The sequence below is a fragment of the Narcine bancroftii genome, chromosome 14 (genome assembly GCF_036971445.1).
Source record: "Narcine bancroftii isolate sNarBan1 chromosome 14, sNarBan1.hap1, whole genome shotgun sequence".
In the NCBI taxonomy this organism is placed as follows: domain Eukaryota; kingdom Metazoa; phylum Chordata; class Chondrichthyes; order Torpediniformes; family Narcinidae; genus Narcine; species Narcine bancroftii.
The window spans coordinates 10209330-10228588 of NC_091482.1; the positions used below are offsets into that span (position 1 = coordinate 10209330).

General features: G+C 41.0%; 1 protein-coding gene across 3 annotated transcripts in view; it reads left to right on the forward strand.

Annotated features, from left to right (window-relative positions):
* LOC138749415 (rap1 GTPase-activating protein 2-like) overlaps positions 1-19259 on the forward strand; it is a 291433-nt gene that overhangs the window by 233981 nt on the left and 38193 nt on the right. For all 3 annotated transcript variants that reach the window (XM_069910700.1, XM_069910702.1, XM_069910701.1), the window contains 4 exons: positions 3735-3947; positions 6737-6840; positions 11973-12060; positions 18855-18908. In XM_069910700.1, the coding sequence (XP_069766801.1) occupies positions 3735-3947; positions 6737-6840; positions 11973-12060; positions 18855-18908 (459 nt within the window). The remainder of the gene's footprint in view (positions 1-3734; positions 3948-6736; positions 6841-11972; positions 12061-18854; positions 18909-19259) is intronic.

A 19259-nucleotide genomic window follows, 5' to 3' on the forward strand; every position in this document is an offset into this window, starting at 1 on the left:
AGCATTTTTGTGTAAAACCACGATCGCAGCATCTGCAAACTTTCTTGTTGAACTTCATTGTAATAATCAACTTCATTAAATGAAAGCCATTGGCAAAAGCCAGTCTTGAATGGCCTCTTTCAACTGCCTTTCTTAATTTTTTGAGGCGGATAAGATACAAAATCATATGGATCTGACCAAGGAAGAGAGCAGGTTTCCCAACCTGAGAGACATTAGATGGGTTTGAACAATAATCACATGGTCGTCATTATAGAGATTTAAGCAGTTAAATTTATGAATGAGAGTTTGTCATATACAATGGTGTTGATGTAGATGAATGCCATTTTCGCATTTATTTCTAGAGGAATAGCATAAAGAGCAGGGGTGTAATGTTGAGAGACTATAAAGCACTGGTGAGTCCTCACTTGGAGTACTGTGTACAGTTTTAGGTACCTTATTTGAGAAAAGACATGTTGGCATTGGAAAGGGTTCCGAGAAGATTTACGAGATTGATACCAGGAATTAAAGGGTTTGCAGATGAGGAACGATTGTTGGCTCTTGGACATTACCTGTTGGAGAACAGTAGGAAAAGGGAGACCTCGTAGAGGCATTTCGAATGCTGAAAGGCCTGGACAGAGTAGATATGGCAAGGGTGCTTCCCCATGGTAGGGGATTCGAGATAAAACCAAGATAAAAGGGCATCAATTTAAAACTGAGATGCAGAAAAATTTCTTTAGTGTGTGGGACGTGAGCTTGTGAAACTTGTTGTCACAGGCGGCTGTGGAGGTGAGGTTGCTGGGTATATTTAAGGCAGGGGTTGACTGGTATTTGATTAGTCAGAGGATCAAGGGTTACAGGGAGAAAGCCAGGGAGTGGGGCTGAGTGGGTGGATGGATTAGCTCATGATTAGAATGGCGGAGCTGACTCGATGGCCCAATGGGCGTACTGCTGCTCCTATATCTTGTGATACCTACACAAAGGAAGTCTTGCTTGCTGCAGCTTCCCAATTATGTAAAACACACCAACAGAAATCAAGTATAATTAAAATTCCACAAAGAGAAAAGAAAGAATATAAAATTTAAAGAAAGAGTAAATAATAAATACTCATAGGATTTTAACCCAAGTCAGCAATTCACCTTTCTTGATCCTCAGTGCAGTAACATTACCTTTGAATTGAATTGTTTATTGTTCAATGTGCCAAAGTTCAGTGGCTTTTTTTTTTACATGCTATCCAAGCCGGTCAACACATACTGAAAGTAGGTCAAAAATGCAGAACCTAGTGTTATAGAGAGAGAGGTCCAGTAAAATATAAGTGCAAGGATCACATGAGGTGGGGTTTGTGAGTTTCAAGAGATTATCTTTTATGTGTGAGTGATAGGTTTTGGTAACAGTGAGGCTGAAACCATCCTGGAATCTGGTAGTAAGTGTTTTCAAACTCTTGCATTTTCTGCCAGGCAGAAGGGTGGGGATGGGTCCTTTAATCTGTTGGCTGCTTTCCCAAAGTGGAAGTGCAGACACAGCCAATGGAGGGGAGGTTGGTTGGTGTCACAGCCTCACCTGCATTCACAGTTCCTTGCGGTTTCTTGTTGCTTTGGCCAGAGCAGTTCCCCTACTAAACTGCGAACAGGACACTTGCCGTAGTGCATCAATTTGAGACGTTGGGGACTTGCCTTCTTTTCTTAGACATCTGAGGAAGAGGAGACACTGGTGTGCTTCTCAGCCTAGCATTAATATAGATGGACCAGGACAAATTGCTGGTAATATCTACACAAAAACCACCTACCACCGCCCTCCCCTTCCCCAATCATCTCTCACCTTTCTTCTCTCCTGTCCTCTTATCCATGTCCAATTAACACCTTTTGTCTCCACCGCCTGGCCTTTCTTTCCTTTTCCCCAGCCTTTTAATTCAGGCACCTCCCTGCTTTTTACTCATGCCTTGAAGAAGGGCTCAGGCCCAAAACATACTTACATATCTATCTCCTATGGATGCAGTGTGATCTGCTGAGTTCCTCCAGCATTTCTGTGTTTCTGCAACAATCACATTATCTGAAGGCATTTGCGTTTCATTCCTCGAAACTTAAACCTCTGTACCATCTCCACCTCAGTTCTATTGATACAGTCAGGGTCATGTGCTCCACCCCATGAATGACTCACTCCCATGCTTTGTGGACATTGAGGGAGAGGTCTCCTAACAACTACATAAAAAATATTTTAAACATTTATGATTCCAGTCTGTAGATCCTCTTAAATGTGCTGTGCCCCTAGGGAGAGGGCCTTTTGCCCTCATTGAGAATGAGTGTTCTTGAGGCTGGGACTAGTGATTTGGGGAATTTATGTCCAGAATGAAATTAACAAAGGCCTCTCACCATTGCTGGATCGTTGTGTTCGTGAGGCTGGCCGCATGCTAACTGGGAGTGTTGGTGAACTGGAGCCCAGAACCGTCTCCTCGGACTTTCAGTGAATCCTGTTTGCCAGCTGAGGGATTCCATTTGATGCAGAGCAGCCTAGGTCAGGAACGTAGAGAGATAGTAATGAGGCGAGGACTGCATTTGGGGTGGAGGTCAGAAATGCATTGAAGGTGGGGAGCAGGGTGGTGAGGTGGGTTCACGGCTGGAACTGGGATCCAGGCTGCTCATTTTGAAGACCCAAAACTTACATCGTAGTCTCCCTATCCAATGGCCTTCACATTGATTGGAAGAAGCATTCGTGGTGTGTTTTCTTGGTTATCACAGGAAGCGCAGGCCCCTATCCTCGCAAATCACAAAAATATGTATCTCTGGAATTTTTTTTTAAATTATTGATTGGCATTGATGACCACAAGACCAGCAGTTATTGCAAAATGCTCTCCTGATCACTGACCGCCTTTTGGGCAAAAAGTTGGCATCATTTGCTGTGTAGTATGCAGTAGCGTCACTAGGGTTGGTTGCATAGTTGCATAAATATAGAATAATATTTGATAAATATTGCTATTTCCACTCCATTACCAGTAAATTGCTTAAATGTAATATTCCTTGGATTATGTGAATACTAACAACAAAAATGTTTTGTAAAATCTTTCTACATTGAATTGCAACATTATTAGTAACTGAGAGAAAACCTTTTTTGATTTTTTTTCCCTTATTTTCCTTTAATTGCTACTTCATTCTCAAAAAGGTTATTGATATCGGGTCACAAATACTAATGACCACAATATTGTAGCTAAAACACCAGAAAATTTGACAAAAGCAGCGACTATCTCAACACCAGCAGCAACGAAAACAACAGCGTGTGCTGACGAAACCACGTGATTCAAAGCATCATGGTAATTGGGTAATAATGACAGGTCTGACCGGAGCCCATTAGAAGGTGCAAAAAGTACATTAGCATCAAGTTTTAGCCCTGTAGATATATTGATACTTGTTAACTGGGCTTACGAAAAATGTTTTTGTTGTTACAGGGATATTTTTATAAAAAATAATACATTTCTGCTGAAACACTGCACAAACATTTTATAGACAGTCATTTTGGAATCACTCTCTCTGATGTACCACCCAGTGCGGTCCACACACCCTGCATACTCAGCTCTTCAGGCCTGCCCCGCCTCTCAGCACGATCATGGCTAAACTGAGCTGACTTCCACTCTGTGCCGGTGCCCCACAGGGCACCCCAACTCCCTCAGCCGGCCAGTCCGTTCAAGAGCACGAGCGGCTGAGTGGACGACTCCAGCTACTGTTTCTTTTTCTCTCTTCTCATGTGGAATTAATTTTGGGTTCCAGGTCATTGAGAAAGCAGGGCCGTACCAGCCCATTATCCTCCCCCAGTTTGGAGGCTACTGGATTGAAGGAAACGAGACTGCCATGACCCCGACATCATCGGAGAGCAGCTTGTGCGAGGAGGACGTGGTAGAGAATTTAAGTCCCAGCACATATGGCTACAAACTGGAATGTAACAGCACTGCTAGAGTCTACAGGAAGCACTTTCTCAGCAAGGTAAGTAACCCCGGTAGTGGCAGAAAATCTGAATTCAATGTAAACCACCGGCAAGAAAATGTCGGCATGACCAGCCATCTTTTATTTATGCACTTCAGATCCTTGAAAAGTCCTGTGTGGCACCAAATGCCTCAAGGTGCTTCAAAGGAACATATTTATCACACATGTCATATGAAAAGAGATATAGGCAGATGTGCAGGGACAGTCGAAGTACAAACCCTAATCCTTTATTCCAGTTGAGATTTGTGGAATGAAGCCTCCTTTTGTTGAACAACTTTGGATATTAGCTTTTGCCTCTCTCAGAACCTGTGAGAGTTAAAGGCCAGGAGAGGAAAGTGCTGGAAAAAACTCAGCAGGCCGCGAAGTATCTGCAGAAAGCCAAAGGCACCCAGAGGCCTTCTTTGGGAGTTGGTGCCTTTTACTTTCTTTGGACGCTTCATGTCCTGCTGAGATCTTCTCCAGCACTTTTATATACTGCACTCAATCCCAGCAGCTGTCGATTTTCTTGTTTACCACCAGAGTTAAAATTCAGTTGTCATACACCTTTGAATCACACAGCTTAGGGCATTGGGCCCATCATGCATGTGTTTTCTGTCCAACTAATCTTCTTTCTCTTTAGCACTGCAATTTATTTTTCCCTCAAGCCAAGTGTAAATTTTTTGATTACATCTGCTTCTGCTGCCTCCAGGCAGATGTTTACTCTAGCTCTCCCTGGGACTTTTGCAGTTACCTTCTTTGTTTTTGAGTTAAATCGGGCCTCTGCATATTATGTATAGCGTAAGAACAGAAGAAATAGGAGCAGGAGTTGGCCATTTTGCCCGTCGAGCCTGCTCCGCCATTCAATGAGACCACGGCTGATCTGATGATAGGCTCATCTCCACCTACCTGCCTTTTTCTCATATCCCTTAAATTCCCCAACTATGTAGGGCGGCACGGTTGGCATAGCCTTTACAGCTCCAGCAATCGGATTCAAATCCCACGCTTTCTGCAAGGAGCTGGTGCGTTCTCCCCATGGCTGCGTGGGTTTTCCCTGGGGTCTCTGGTTTCCCCCAACCATTCAAAACATACCGGAGGTGTAGGTTAATTGGGTGTAAATTGAGCGGCATGGAACTCGCCTAAATGTCTAAATTTAAAATTTAAAAATCTATCCAACCTTGTCTTAAGTATATTTACTGAGGTCACCTCCATGGCTTCAATGGGCAACGAATTCCACAGATTCACCACCCTCTGGGAAAAGCAGTTCCTCTTCATCTCCATCCTAAATCTACTACCCTGAATCTTGAGGATATATCCCCTAGTTCTAGTCTCCCCGACTAATATAAGCAACTTGCCTACCTCTACCTTATCTATTCCTTTTGTAATTTTATACATTTCTATAATATCCCCTCTCATTTTTCTGAATTCCAGTGACTACAGTCCCAGATGACTCAATCTCTCCTCATAGGCTAACCTCCTCATTTCTGGAATCAACCTGGTGAACCTCCTCTGCACCGCATCCAAAGTCAGTACATCCTTTCTCAAGTAAGGAGACCAGAACTTTCCCCTGCAAAGCCCTGAATCACCTGATCACAAGGGATGCTGACATTCAATATGGGCAATGAGAGTTCTAGTCTTGCACATAGCCCATGAATGAGTGCAGATAAATGTTCTTTCAGTTTAATGGCTAACCTGGAACAAACCATATTGAGGAAACTTGAGGGATGTTATATTAGCTTGAGATGTTAAAAGATTCAGCTTTGGACTACAAAGAGTCAATCCAGTCGATGCTAAGTGGTTTGTAGTTGTATTCCATGGGGTTTGAAGAATGGGGGGGGGGGGGGGGTGACATTATTCAGACATCTGAGATCCTAAGGAAACTTGGCAGGATAGATGCTGAGATGTTTTCACCAGTAGGAGAGTCAGGGGCTGAACATTTAAAAGCAGGGACTATGAAGCTACTGCTCTTAGAGGGTGGTAAATCTCTAGTATTATTTTCCCCCAGGAGGCGAGATTAGATATTTTTAAGGTGAAGATAAAAATGTGAAAAATCAGGGAATTCATGGTGATGGCACAGTTAAGGCCAACTAAGATCAGCCATGATTACATTGAATGGTGGGGCAGGCTTGATGGCCTTGGGGCCTACTGTTGCCCTTAATAACTATATGTACTTATGTAATAGTCAAGTTTTGGGGAGTCAACCTTAACACTGATGCTACTTTTGATCACGATAAGTACCTATGTCATTCATGGCATCAGGAGCTCAGACGGCCGGGATCGGGTGGTAAGTCTGCGTTCTGGGTGTTGGGAGCTCAGGTGGGTGAGCATTCGAGACAAGGATCCATGATCAAGGTGTCGGTAGCTCCAATGGGCGGGCAGTTGGGGAAAGGATCTGTGGTCGAGGCAGCGGAAGCTCTGGTGGGCGGGCGGCTGGGGCGAGGATCCATGGTCAGGGCGTCTGAAGCTCAAATGGGCAGGCGGTTGGGGCCAAAAATATTAGGATCAATTTCTACACCCAACATATGGAAAAAAAGGGAGTCATCTTTTACATGGGATCCACTATTACACAAGTAAATACGATACTTGTACTAATGTGTGCTCAGCTTTCCCCCTCACCCCCACCCCCTGATACACAAACTGCAGTAGAATCCAGTGGAGGGGGGGGAGTGCGTGTTTCTGATATGGTTGGCTGGTGTAACTGACTAGGTGTAGAATTGGTGCAAATAGGTTGAAGTAGGCCTGTTTCCATCCTTTGTGGTTCTTTGATTTAAGCTCTTTGACAAAATATGAACAGTGATTTACATTATTTTTAGGATCATTTGAATTTCTACGCTACATGCAGTGTTCATGGAAATTTGGTCTTGTCTGTCAAATATGAAGATAACGATGGCCAAGAATATCTGCAGATAATCTTCAGGTAACAAAAGCAACTCCACCATAAAGTTTGTAGAACCCTTATGATAAACCATCTTCCTTCCTTTCACCAGTCTGTTGTTTGAAGTGAATTAAATGCAAGGCTTGAGTGATTTGGATTTAAGTTTTTGTTCGTCTTGTGGGTATGTTCTTGGGTTTTTAATTAGCATTAATTGAAATTGGTAAATTTCAGTCATTAAAAAAATGCCCCTCACTGAGACGTCTTAACATTCAGTCTCTGTGAAGTGTAAGCAAATCAAGATTGATGATAATGGACGACAATTCTTCTCCAAAAGTTGGCTTCCTGAAACGAAAGTGGGGATTATGTTAGACAACTTCAAGCTGAACGCAAAGATAATTTCAGATTTGCTGTATCCCGTAGTAAATTGGAGAGACATTAACTTTTATTGAATGTCGCATGTTTCATTGAATAATGATGCATTCAACTGATCGAAAAAATATTTTGCTGCTGATTTTCATTTGTACTCAGCATCTGATGCCTCTCATGTCAGTGTCCAATAGTCGCCCATCATTGATGGATTCCAGTTACCGATACCATTTCCCATGGTCGGAATATCCTGGTGAAACCTTTCACCATGTTCATCACTGACTGCACCAAGATCAGTAGGGAAGAAGTCCAAGTGTGAATGCAGAAAATGAATTTTTATATGCTTGAAGTAGACTTAAAATATGACAGTAAATCACAAAAATGTGTTATTTTATATTTTTAATTTAATGTAGACATACAGCACGGTAACAGGTCCTTTTGGCCCACCAGCCCGTGCCACCCAATTACACCCAAATGACCTGAAACCCCGGAATGTTTTGGAGGGTGGGAGGAAACCAGAACACCCAGAGGAAACCCACACAGATAAAAGGCTGATATATCTATATATAAAAAAAATAGGGTGACAGCAACGTTTTAAGGTGATGTTCATGATGAACAGACCAAAATACATAAAATGCACTCAGAAGTGTTCAGGAAGCAAAATCTTTGTTGTCCAGTGTAATTAGAATTTGCAGTAACTATTCCTTCTCTTTATTTCATGGATCATGGCTTTACCCTTCTGGCCTTGCACAGTCACAAGATAAAGGAACAGAAGTAGGCCATTCAACCCATCGAGTGTGCTCCACAACTTCACCCTGAGCAAAACCATTCTCACATCTGATTCCAATTTCCAGCTTTTTCCCCGTTATCCCTTGATACCCTGACTAATTAGATACTAATTAGAGACTTTCCTGTTTAACTCTTCCTTAAACCCCCAATGATCCGGCCTCCAAAGCTGTATGTGGCAACGATTTCCACAAATCCACGACCCCCTGGCTGAAGAAATTTCTCCTCCTCTCTGTTTTAGATGGGTAACTTCTAATTCTAAGACTCTACCCTCTTGTCCCACCAAAGGAAACATCTAGTCTGCCAATCCTTTCAGCATTCAAAATGTTTCAATGAGATCGCCTCTCATTCTTCTACACTCCAATGAATACAGTCCAAGAGCCGATAAACATTCTCGTATGTTAGCCCTTGCAGATCACCTCCAGCATATTGCACAGAAAGCCAGCATTGGTTGGCAGGTGCATATAAATTTTTGATGAAAGCGTACATTTTGCCTGGTCAGTACAGAGTAGTATCAGTTAAAAAAAATGCTACTTAGGCTGTTAGAGTTATTTTCATTAGTTATTCAAGACTTAGTTATTCTATACACAAAAGTGCTTGAGAAACTCTGCAGGCACGTTTATGTACTGCACTGCAATCACAGCTTCTAGAGATTTTCCTGTGTAACTCAAGTATTAGTTATTCTGTCTATGTACTGTGCTCTTGTTTATACTCCCTACCTTGTTTAACCTGTTGTCACTGTGCAATAGTATTTCAACAGTTTTAACTCATTGGACCATACTCCAGGCTGGTTCCGTGGTTAAACCTTTACAGTGCGAACACCAGTATGAACCAGCTGGTGGTTGGGTATAAAACTAGTCCTGGAAAACAGTGACATGGAGTAAATGCACTTCTTGGTAGTCCCAAAAAACCAGGACATGGAGTCTAAAGACCCATTTTAAAAGGTGTGGGACGAGAATTGTGAGATTGATTGGAGATGAATCATTCCAGGTAATCGAATTTTATGGCTTGAAGATCACTCACTGATTTAAACCTGTGGACCAGGTGAAACCAGCAGGAAGTGACGAACTTCCATTCTTCTTTACAATCTCCAGATCAGCCATTCTCAGTGGGGGCCACAGCACATTTCAAGGGGGGGGGGGCCCCTGGAGTGAAATCATAAAAATGTTTTTATGTGGTTGGTTGGAGAAAAGTGCAGAAGAAACCAACTAAACATGGCTGCTTCACAGGGAAGTGGGCCCCAAAACTTTGAGCAGAGTCCTGAGGGGGCAATAGCCAAAAAAGGGGTGAGAACTGATGCTCCAGATAGACTTTGAAATGTAAGGGAGACACATTTCTTAACATGCTGTGCTCTTTAAGAACAGATACTATTTATTGTCATGCAATAAAACAAAATGTCATATTACACAAAATTGCCGTTAGTCTGCCAGAAGACAGACAAAGGTTCGCCATTAGCATTGCCTGGCGCCACTTAGAGTCTGAGAAAGAGAAGCGAAACAGAGTCCCCTCAGAGTCACCAAGTAAATCCTATTCTTGCTTTCTCACACCATGGCTATACCAGAACCTACTTACTATGTTTTTGTACTTTTAAAGTAATCCTAAAACGGGAACCTGCAGTTCTCCCTGCGATGCAACAGCTGATCAAATTCAGTGAATCTATGAGTGCATCAGAAACATCTCTCTATAAAGTTCCACCTGTTATTTCTTAGACCTTCTCTTGAACTTGGACAGTTGGCCACCACTTAGCTTGGTTTAGGATTGCATTGTAGAGTTGTTCCCTGATCCCAAGGGAAAGATAATCCTTATTATCACAAAAGATTCTGCATTATTTCTAATGCAAGTGATGAGTTAAATACTTAGGTATTAAAAAGGTTTTGGTGGTGAAAATATTGATTTCTGAGGAACAGCATTTGCCTGACTCAGAGAGAACCATTTTACAGCATTTTTCATAACATCTTAAAAAGGGTTAGAGCTGTCAGACGTATGGTCACACATAACTAAGTGCATCTCCTTACATTTCAAACTTTTTGATTTTGGGAATATCATAACCGGCTGGTTTCACTGGTCCACAGGTTTACATCAGAGAGTAATCTTCAATCTGAAAACCTCCATTCCCCGAAATACTTCATCTCTGATTGATTTCAGCAAGTCCTTCCACATCCGCCTTCAAGTTGAAGAAATACCATTGAACAGTGAGAGTACTGTACATGAGAGGTCTATTTGGCCGAACATCAACAGCAAAATCATGAGTTGAACATTTTGGTTTAAAACCAATAAAAAATAACACCCAAAGGGACCTATCTCTTTTCCACTCTGTCTTGTAATGTAGAAAATGCAGCCGTCAATTTGCACACAGCAAGCTCCCAGAATTTATTGTTGTGAATGTGTCACAAAATGTGTTGTTTTGTAGCAGCATCACAGGTGAAAACTTGCTATAAATTACATTTTTAAAAATAAATAAATGAGTGCAAAAGAGGAGAAAAAGTGAGGCAGTGTCTGTGGATCGTTGTCCATTCAGAAATTTGATGGTGGAGAGAAAGAAGCTGGTTATGTCCTTTTGTACAGTACTCGTCTTCAGGCTCCTCCTGATGGGAGCAGTGAGAAAAGGGCAGGCCCTGATTGGCGAATTTCCTTGATGATGGGGCTGCTTTTTTGAGGCACCACCCCTAGATTCAGTGAAGACTGGTGCCCATGATGGTTGAGTTCCGGTCCTGTGCATTGACTCCTCCATAAAAGGCAGTGATGCAACCTGTCAGAATGTTCTCCATGGTACCCTTGTAGAAATTTGCAAGAGTTTTTGGTGACATATCAAATCTCTTCATGAAGTATAGCCACTGATGAGCCACCTTTATGATTGCATTGAGATGAAGGCCCCAGGATGGATCTTCAGAGATGTTGACATCCAGGAATTTGAACTTCTTTACCCTTTCCACTGCTGACCTCTCGATGAGGACTGGTTCTCCTGGTTTCCCCCTCCTGATGTTCAACACCCCAACAATGCATTTGGAAGGATAAATATTTGCCGTGACATTGAGGATAGTTCTTCTCTTCTTAAAACTAATGCCATGTTACAGGCAATCAAGAAAGCAGACAGTTTTACATGTAATATCTTGTATAAAATCTGTTACCTCCAAAAATGCAAGGTGGAAACTTCAAGATAGAGTCTTGCGCTGATGTCTACAAACTGGAAGGAACCCTAACCCTAACCCTAATGTGCTCCAAGCAAAGCTGAGCTGATTCCGATTGAAGCTGAGGATCTCCGGAATCATAACTCACAGATTTGAAAACCACAGTAGGTGACTCCCCCATCACAAACCTTTATGTGCTTGTGCCTCGACCTCAAAGGCACCAGTCTTCACTCCTTCTAGGACATCTACAAGAGGCAGAGTCTTAAGAAAGCAGCTTCTCTCCTCAAGGACCCCAACCTCCCAGGCCATGCCCTCTTCACTCTGCTACCATCGGGATAAAAGGTACAGGAGCCTGAAGAGGAGCACTCAGGGGCACAAGATCGCCGCTGCCATCAGATTCGTGAATAATCGATGAGCCACAGACACCTCCTCCCTTTGACTTTCTCTTGCACGATTTTTATTTATTTTGGAAGGTGATTTATACAAATATTTGCACCATGATGCTGCCACAAAGCAACAAATGTCGTCACAGGTTCATGCCAATAAGTTCTGATTCTGAAAATCCCTGGTATCCAGCACCTATGGAGATTGGTGGATGCCGGGTGAATTTTCTGGTTGCGTGTTGCATGATTGGCGAACTAACAGCAAGGCGTCCCAATTTTAAACTTAAGGTTTTTTTTTTAACCTATTTATTTTCCACCATTTTTTTTTCCAGTTGCTTGAGACTGCGGGTTGCTTGAATTCTGGATAACAGGGGTTTTACAGTATATCACTTGGAAATATATATGACTCTTACCAAGAATAACAACTGGACTCTTCTGATTCTATATGCTCATCACTTCTTTTTATTATAGCCTTTGCACAAGTTGTTTTTTTTTCCTGTGGTTTTCTTAGGTCCAAATCCAAAACAATTTATGAGCAGCTTCCTCTGGCTGGAGTGCCACAGCTTCCGAGCATTCCGAGCATTCCGATCATTGCAAAGGTAAACTGGTTCACAGAACCATGCCATTTTCCCCATGCTTGTTTGTTTGAAGCCTCCTCACACAAATCCGTTGACAACTGACCCTCAGGGCTGTGGGTCGCATAAATCAAGGTTAGAAGGTTCACAAGAATGTTGACAGGATGTCAAGGTTTGAGTTACAGGGAAAGGTTGTGCATTTTAAAAGGGACGGAGAGAGTCAACGTGGATAGGCTTTTTCAATTAAGAGTGAGGAGATTCAAACTAGAGGGCATGGTTTAAGATCGAAGGAGGAAAATTATAAGGGGAACATGAGGGGAAATTTCTTGACGCAAAGGGTGGTGGGGATGCGGAATGAGCTTCCGGCAGACGTGGTCGAGGCGGGATTGTTGGTTACATTTTAGGAAAGACGGGAGTTACATGGAGAGGAGAGGACTGGAGGGGTATGGACCGGGTGCTGGTCAGTGGGACTAGGAGGGTGGGGATTTATTACGGCATGGACTAGTAGGGCCGAACTGGCCTGTTCTGTGCTGTAAGTGGTTATATGGTTTGTGCCTCAGGTTACACATTAAAAGGAAGAGGCTACTAAATTTATTGAAGAAGGAAAAAGTAGATATAGCATTTGTGCAGGAAACGCATCTAACTGAAGTGGAACATAACAAATTAAAGGGAGACTGGGTAGGACACGTAGCGGCAGCATCCTATAATTCAAAAGCTAGAGGTGTAGCCATATTAGTTAACAAAAATGTACCAATCAAAATAGAGGAGGAAATAATAGATCCGGCAGGGAGGTATGTAATGATAAAGTGTCAGATCTACTCAGAATTTTGGAATTTGCTCAATATATATGCACCTAATGAGGAGGATCAAAAGTTTATGCAGGATATTTTTTTGAAGATTGCAGACACACAAGGAAATATATTGATAGGAGGGGATTTTAACCTTAATTTGGATCCAATGTTGGATAAAACTGGACAAAAGACAAACAAAAAGAATAAAGTAGGCACGTTTATGGTTAAATCAATGGAAATGAAACTTATGGATATATGGAGGAGGCAACACCCAAGAGAGAAGGAATATTCATATTATTCGAGTAGGCATAAAACATACTCAAGGATTAATATGTTTTTGTTGTCGGCCCATATTCAAGTGAGAGTTAGGAAAACCAAGTATAAAGCTAGACTACTATCAGATCATTCACCCCTGTTATTAGCAATAGAACTGGAGGACATCCCACCAAGAACATATAGATGGAGGTTAAACTCCATGCTACATAAAAGGCAGGAATTTAGAGAGTTTATTGAATGCCAAATTAAAACATATTTTGAAATAAACACAGAATCAGTAAAAGACAAATTTATATTATGGGACACAATGAAAGCCTTCATTAAAGGGCAGATAATAAGTTATGTGACTAAGATGTAAAAGGATTACAATCGGGAAATAGAGCAGTTGGAAAGGGAGATAATAAGTACAGAAAAGGAACTAGGAAAAAGGGATGATATAACGAAAAGGAGAGAATTGGCGGACAAAAAATAAAACACAAAACATTACAAATGTATAAGGTGGAGAAGAACATAATGAAAACAAAAGTGTTATGAAATGGGAGAAAAAACAGATAAAATATTAGCCTGGCAACTTAAAACAGAACAAGCGAAAAGAACTGTATTGGCATCAAGGAAAAAGGACAAACAAATTACATATAATCCAATGGAGATTAATGAAAACTTTAAGGAATTTTATGAACAATTGTATCAAACTGAGAACGAGGGGAAAGATGATAAAATAGAAGAGTTTTTAGTTAAAATTGAACTGCCAAAATTGCAAGAAGAGGAACAAAACAAACTAATAAAACCATTTGAAATAGAGGAAGTACAGGATATATTTTTTAAAAAACTGCCGAACAATAAAACACCAGGCGAGGATGGATTTCCAATAGAGTTTTATAAAACATTTAAAGAATTATTAATTCCTCCTCTCCTGGAAGTAATGAACCAGGTAGAAGAAACACAAAATTTGCCAGATTCAAGTAAGACAGCAATAATTACAGTAATACCAAAGATGGGGAAGGATCCATTAGTACCAGCATCATCTAGACCAATATCTCTATTTAACTCAGATTATAAGATAATAACTAAATTATTAGCAAACAGATTGGCCGATTGTGTATCTAAAATAGTAAAACAAGATCAAACTGGATTTATTAAGAAAAGATGAACAGTAGAGAATGTCTGTAAACTTATTAATCTAATTCGCGCAGTTCAAGGAAATAAGAAACCAACAGTGGCTGTTGCTCTAGACGCAGAAAAAGCCTTTGATGGAGTAGAGTGGAATTACTTATTTAAAGTATTACAGAAGTTCAATCTACCAGAAAAATATATAAATTGGATTAAAGCATTGTATAATGGACAGTTGGCGAAGGTAGAAGTAAATGGATAAGTATTGAATCAATTTAAATTAAGTAGGTCAACTAGACAGGGATGTCCATTATCCCCCTCATTGTTCACTTTAGCAATAGAACCTTTGGCAGAACTGATAAGAATAGAAAATAAAAAAAAAGGGATAAAAATAAAGGAGAAAGAGTATAAAATCAGCATATTTGCAGACGACGTTATAGTATACCTAACAGAACCAGAGATATCAGTAAAAGAATTACATAAGAAATTGAAGGAATATGGAGAAATATTGGGGTACAAGATCAATGCAAATAAAAGTGAAGTGATGCCAACGAGTAATGCAGACTATACAGAATTTAAAAAAGAATCACCATTTAAATGGCAAGCACAAGTAATCCGATACCTAGGGATCAGGTTAGATAATAACTTAAGCCACTTGTACAAACTAAATTATCAGCCACTAATAAAGAAATTGCAGGAAGACTTAGAACATTGGAAAGAATTACCGCTAACGTTGATAGGGAGGGTAAACTGCATTAAAATGAACATGTTCCCAAGTATATATTTCAAATGTTACCTATTCCCTTAACAGAAAAATTATTTAATGAATTAAAGAGAATAATAAGGAAATTCTTGTGGAAAGGGAGGAAACCGAGGGTAGCGTTAGATAAATTAACAGAGAGGTATAACCAAGGTGGTTTGCAGTTACCAAACTTTAAAAATTATTATAGAGCCGCACAATTAAGGTATTTATCAGATTTTTACCAGACAAGGGAAAAACCAGACTGGACTAAGATAGTACTAGATAAAATAGGGGAGAAGGTACCGGAACATATACTTTATAAGTGGGATGAAAATCTGGTGCAATATAAAAGGTCACCAGTATTGCATCATTTATTTAATACATGGAAGAAGATCCACTTAGAAAGGAAAAAAAATTAATTACCAAATACCAAAATTATTACTGACGCAAAATCCACTAATCCCTTTTACAATAGATAACCTTTCCTTTAGAGAATGAGAGAGAAAAGGAATCAAAAGAATAGAAAATTGTTTTTTGGGAAATAATTTATTAACATTTGAACAGTTGAAGTACAAATATGGAATAACTCATGGTACAATGTTTGCATATCATCAACTGAAAACGTATTTAAAGGATAAATTGGGAAACAGCTTGAGATTACCTGAAGGAAGCAGCTTTGAATATGTGATTACAGACACAATGATAATCAAAAGATTTATAACCAACATGTACATTAAGGAAAATTATGAAATAAACCATAAACCTAAGCAAAAGTGGGACAAGGATCTAAACATAAAGATAAAAAATGAAGTTTGGGAAAAGTTATGTTCTGGAACTATGAAGAATACAATAAACACAAGGTTACGCATGATACAGTATAATTGGTTACACGGGGTACATATCACCCCTCAAAAATTAAAAGAATGGGATCTAACATTATCAGATCGATGTTTTTACTATAGGAAGGAAATGGGAACAACAGTACATGCAATTTGGGCATGTAAGAAAGTGTAAATGTTTTGGGAAGATCTAAATCAGATATTAAATAAAATCATAAAAAATAACAAACCAAAAAATCCAGAGATCTTTCTTCTAAGTAATATAAGTATCAAGGATAGGCCTCAAATTGGATAAAGCACAAAAAAGATTCATTATGCTAGCCTTAGCAGTAGCAAAAAAATGTATAATGTCAACTTGGAAAATGGAAGAGAGCCTGAGAATACAGCAATGGTACATGGAAATGAATAAATGTATTCCATTGGAAAAGAATAGCATATAATTAAAAAAATAAAGTCACATTGTTTGAACAAATTTGGGAACCATACATGGAACATAACAGAGAGAGCTTGCCTACGACCTCCATCCACTAAAATGATTAGAAGACAAAACGACTGGATTTAGTGTGTAACAAATAGATGACGCATTTTTCTTGTTTATTTTCCTTTGTGTGAAGATATTGTTTTATGGTTTTATTGTATTGTATATGTTGAATATTTATGGGTTTTGGAGGGGGTGGGAAGAGGGGAGGGAGGGAAAGGGGGGAAAAGGGAGAAAATTCCACTGTGTAAATTTAATTAGAAACCTTTGTACCATATGGTACATATGGTTGATATGGTCCACGGTGTGAAAAATAAAAAATTATATTAAAAAAAAGAATAGGACAGTCAAATCTGGGCACCCATCCATGCCCACTGCAGTGCATCAATCCAGAATACACCTAACCTCAAGTTCATCATCTGATTGTACATGTACAACCCTATGAAACAATGTCTCCCCGGACCATGGTGCACGCACAATGCACAAAGGTCACATAAATAATTAAAATAAATATAGATAAATATTAGGGACGACTTTCACGGATATAGGATATTGTTTATCAGCCTCCCAGCCTGCGGGAAGAAGCTATTCCCCAGCCTGGCAGTCCTGACTTTGGTGCTCCTGTACCTCCTCCTTGATGGTAGTGGGTTGAAGACTCTGTGTGCTGGATGGAAAGAGTCTATAATTCCTTGAGCTCAAGTCCCGGATGCTACCTAAAATGCACAGAGTTGATCAGCAGATTCAAGGTTCCTGTATTGTTATGTAATAGTACAGAACATGTAATATTACTGTACATGAAATTGCCTTCTGTCTGCTGTAAGGGAGACTAACCATTCATTTCACCCAGTCCCCCTTACACTATGGAAAAAGCAAAGCAAACAAGTTCCTTCAGAATCACTGCGTGTCCATAAATTTGCCTCCAATGCTCTCGCAGCTGCACAAACTCCTTCCTGTTCAGTCCATCGGAAGCCTGAGCTCCAGATCCAGGCCTTCAACACGATTAGGAAGCCTTCAGCATTCAAGGACGATCAGGAGCCCTTCTTGCCCACAGCACCCTCTCAAATCCTGGTTCCAATATCATTAACTAATCTCCATCAGCCCGCAGCCTGTGTGGGGCCCTTCAGCCACTGAGCCTCCCACTGGCCCGCTGCCATGGTCACTTGTCCTGCAGGGTTCGCCTCCTCTGCTTCTCCTCAACAGAGAGGTTTTCCCCATTTCTGGTGCCCTGCTCTGGTCCACTGTCCCCCAGACCCTGCAATCCCTCGAAGCTGCTGCCAACCACAGGTGCTGCTATCTTAGGCTCAGACCTACATAATTTAACTTACAAACACAATTGGCTCATTTAACAGGCCAGTTAAAGCCTGTATGGAGCCACCAGCATTGAGACTGGGCTGTTGAACTCTTCAGAGCAGTACTGTGTTTCCACTTTCCTGGGTCCACATCAGCAGCTCTGGCAGCACAGATACACTTCCCGTCAGCCCATCCGCTTTATTGCAGGAGCTGGCATACCCAGCATGTCCCCATCCTTTTAGTGGGATTCATTCACAGGTGCCTTGCCTCTCGGCGTGGGCAATCATGTCTCTCTATCTGTCACGATCTCTGACCCATCTCCTTCAGTGAAGCCTCCATCTTTCAGCTGAGACCATTCAATGTTGAGTTCATGATTATATAAGTGAAAAAATACTGAAGTGGTTTACTGTTGCCTTCTTCAGTTGCAGTGTCTGTACTGGATGGGTCATCCTGGCTGTCGATCAGCAGATTCATCTGCCCGGTGTTTTTAGTTTTACAACCATAATTCCAATTTGTAGAATCTGCTTGTAAAACCCATCCGCCATCTGCGATCCATGGCTTCCCATGACCCTGATTGGGAGGCTAAACAGGTACTACACCTTGCCCAAGGGTGACCTGAAGGCTATCGGACGGAAGGAGCGCCTTACACCTCCTTTTGCTGAGCAGATGCGCAGCACCGACACTGATTACTGCCATTAAAAGGCAGCCAGAAAAAACTGCAGACACCAAAACGTTAACCCTGTTTTTCTCTCTTTAAACATAACCTGAACTGCTAGGTGTTTCCAACATTTTCCTGCTTTCTTCCTGATAATTTGATACTTATGTCCAGACCGTTAGCCCAGACTTCCGAATGTTAGTCCATGTAATGTAATTAGTCAAAACCATTGCAAAAGGATGATGTATTGTGGAAATGATGAGAGTATTCCTACCTAATGGATCTTAAAAATAACTTCCAATGCAAACTGCTCCGTTGGCATATAAATTTAAATTTAATTTAGACATAGCCCGGTAATAGACCATTTTGGCCCAGGGGTCCGTGCCACCCAATTAACCTATTCCTCCAATGTGTTTTGAACAAGTGGAAGGGAACCGCAGCCCCTAGGGAAAACCCATGCATACACGGGGAGAACGTACAAACTCCTTACAGACACCAACCACGCTGCCCCATTGGCCTTGTTATATTTATAAATGTTGATGTGGTTGAAATGATATTTGTATCAAATGGTGTTTGTCTCACAACAGTAAGTGATGGAGTAATGGAATGTTTTTATAGATCATTGTCTCTCCCTCAGCTCTTATGCGATGATGTGACCTGCACAAAGTTCTCTCCTGTACTATATCCCAAGGTAAGAATCAATGATGTTCAGTCATCACTGTGTTACAATGTGCTTTTCACCTTCAAGTTGAATTCGACCGTTATCTTGTAACTTTAAGGTTGTAACTTTTTAAGGTTCCCTTGTTTCTCTTACAATCCTGCACAATGACTTTGCTGGAACGTAAAATCGCCGGGACACATGGTGCACCGTCAAGTCACTGCTTAATCTCACCTACCCCCACCTAATGTCCATTCACCATCGCCTCCCTCAGTTCTTCTGAATGGGATTCGTGCTGAGACATGTTGAGCTACATTGCCAGACTGTGGCATCTGCCTAGACGTAGAAATCAAAGCTGACTATGAACAAATTGTTTGGAATTTC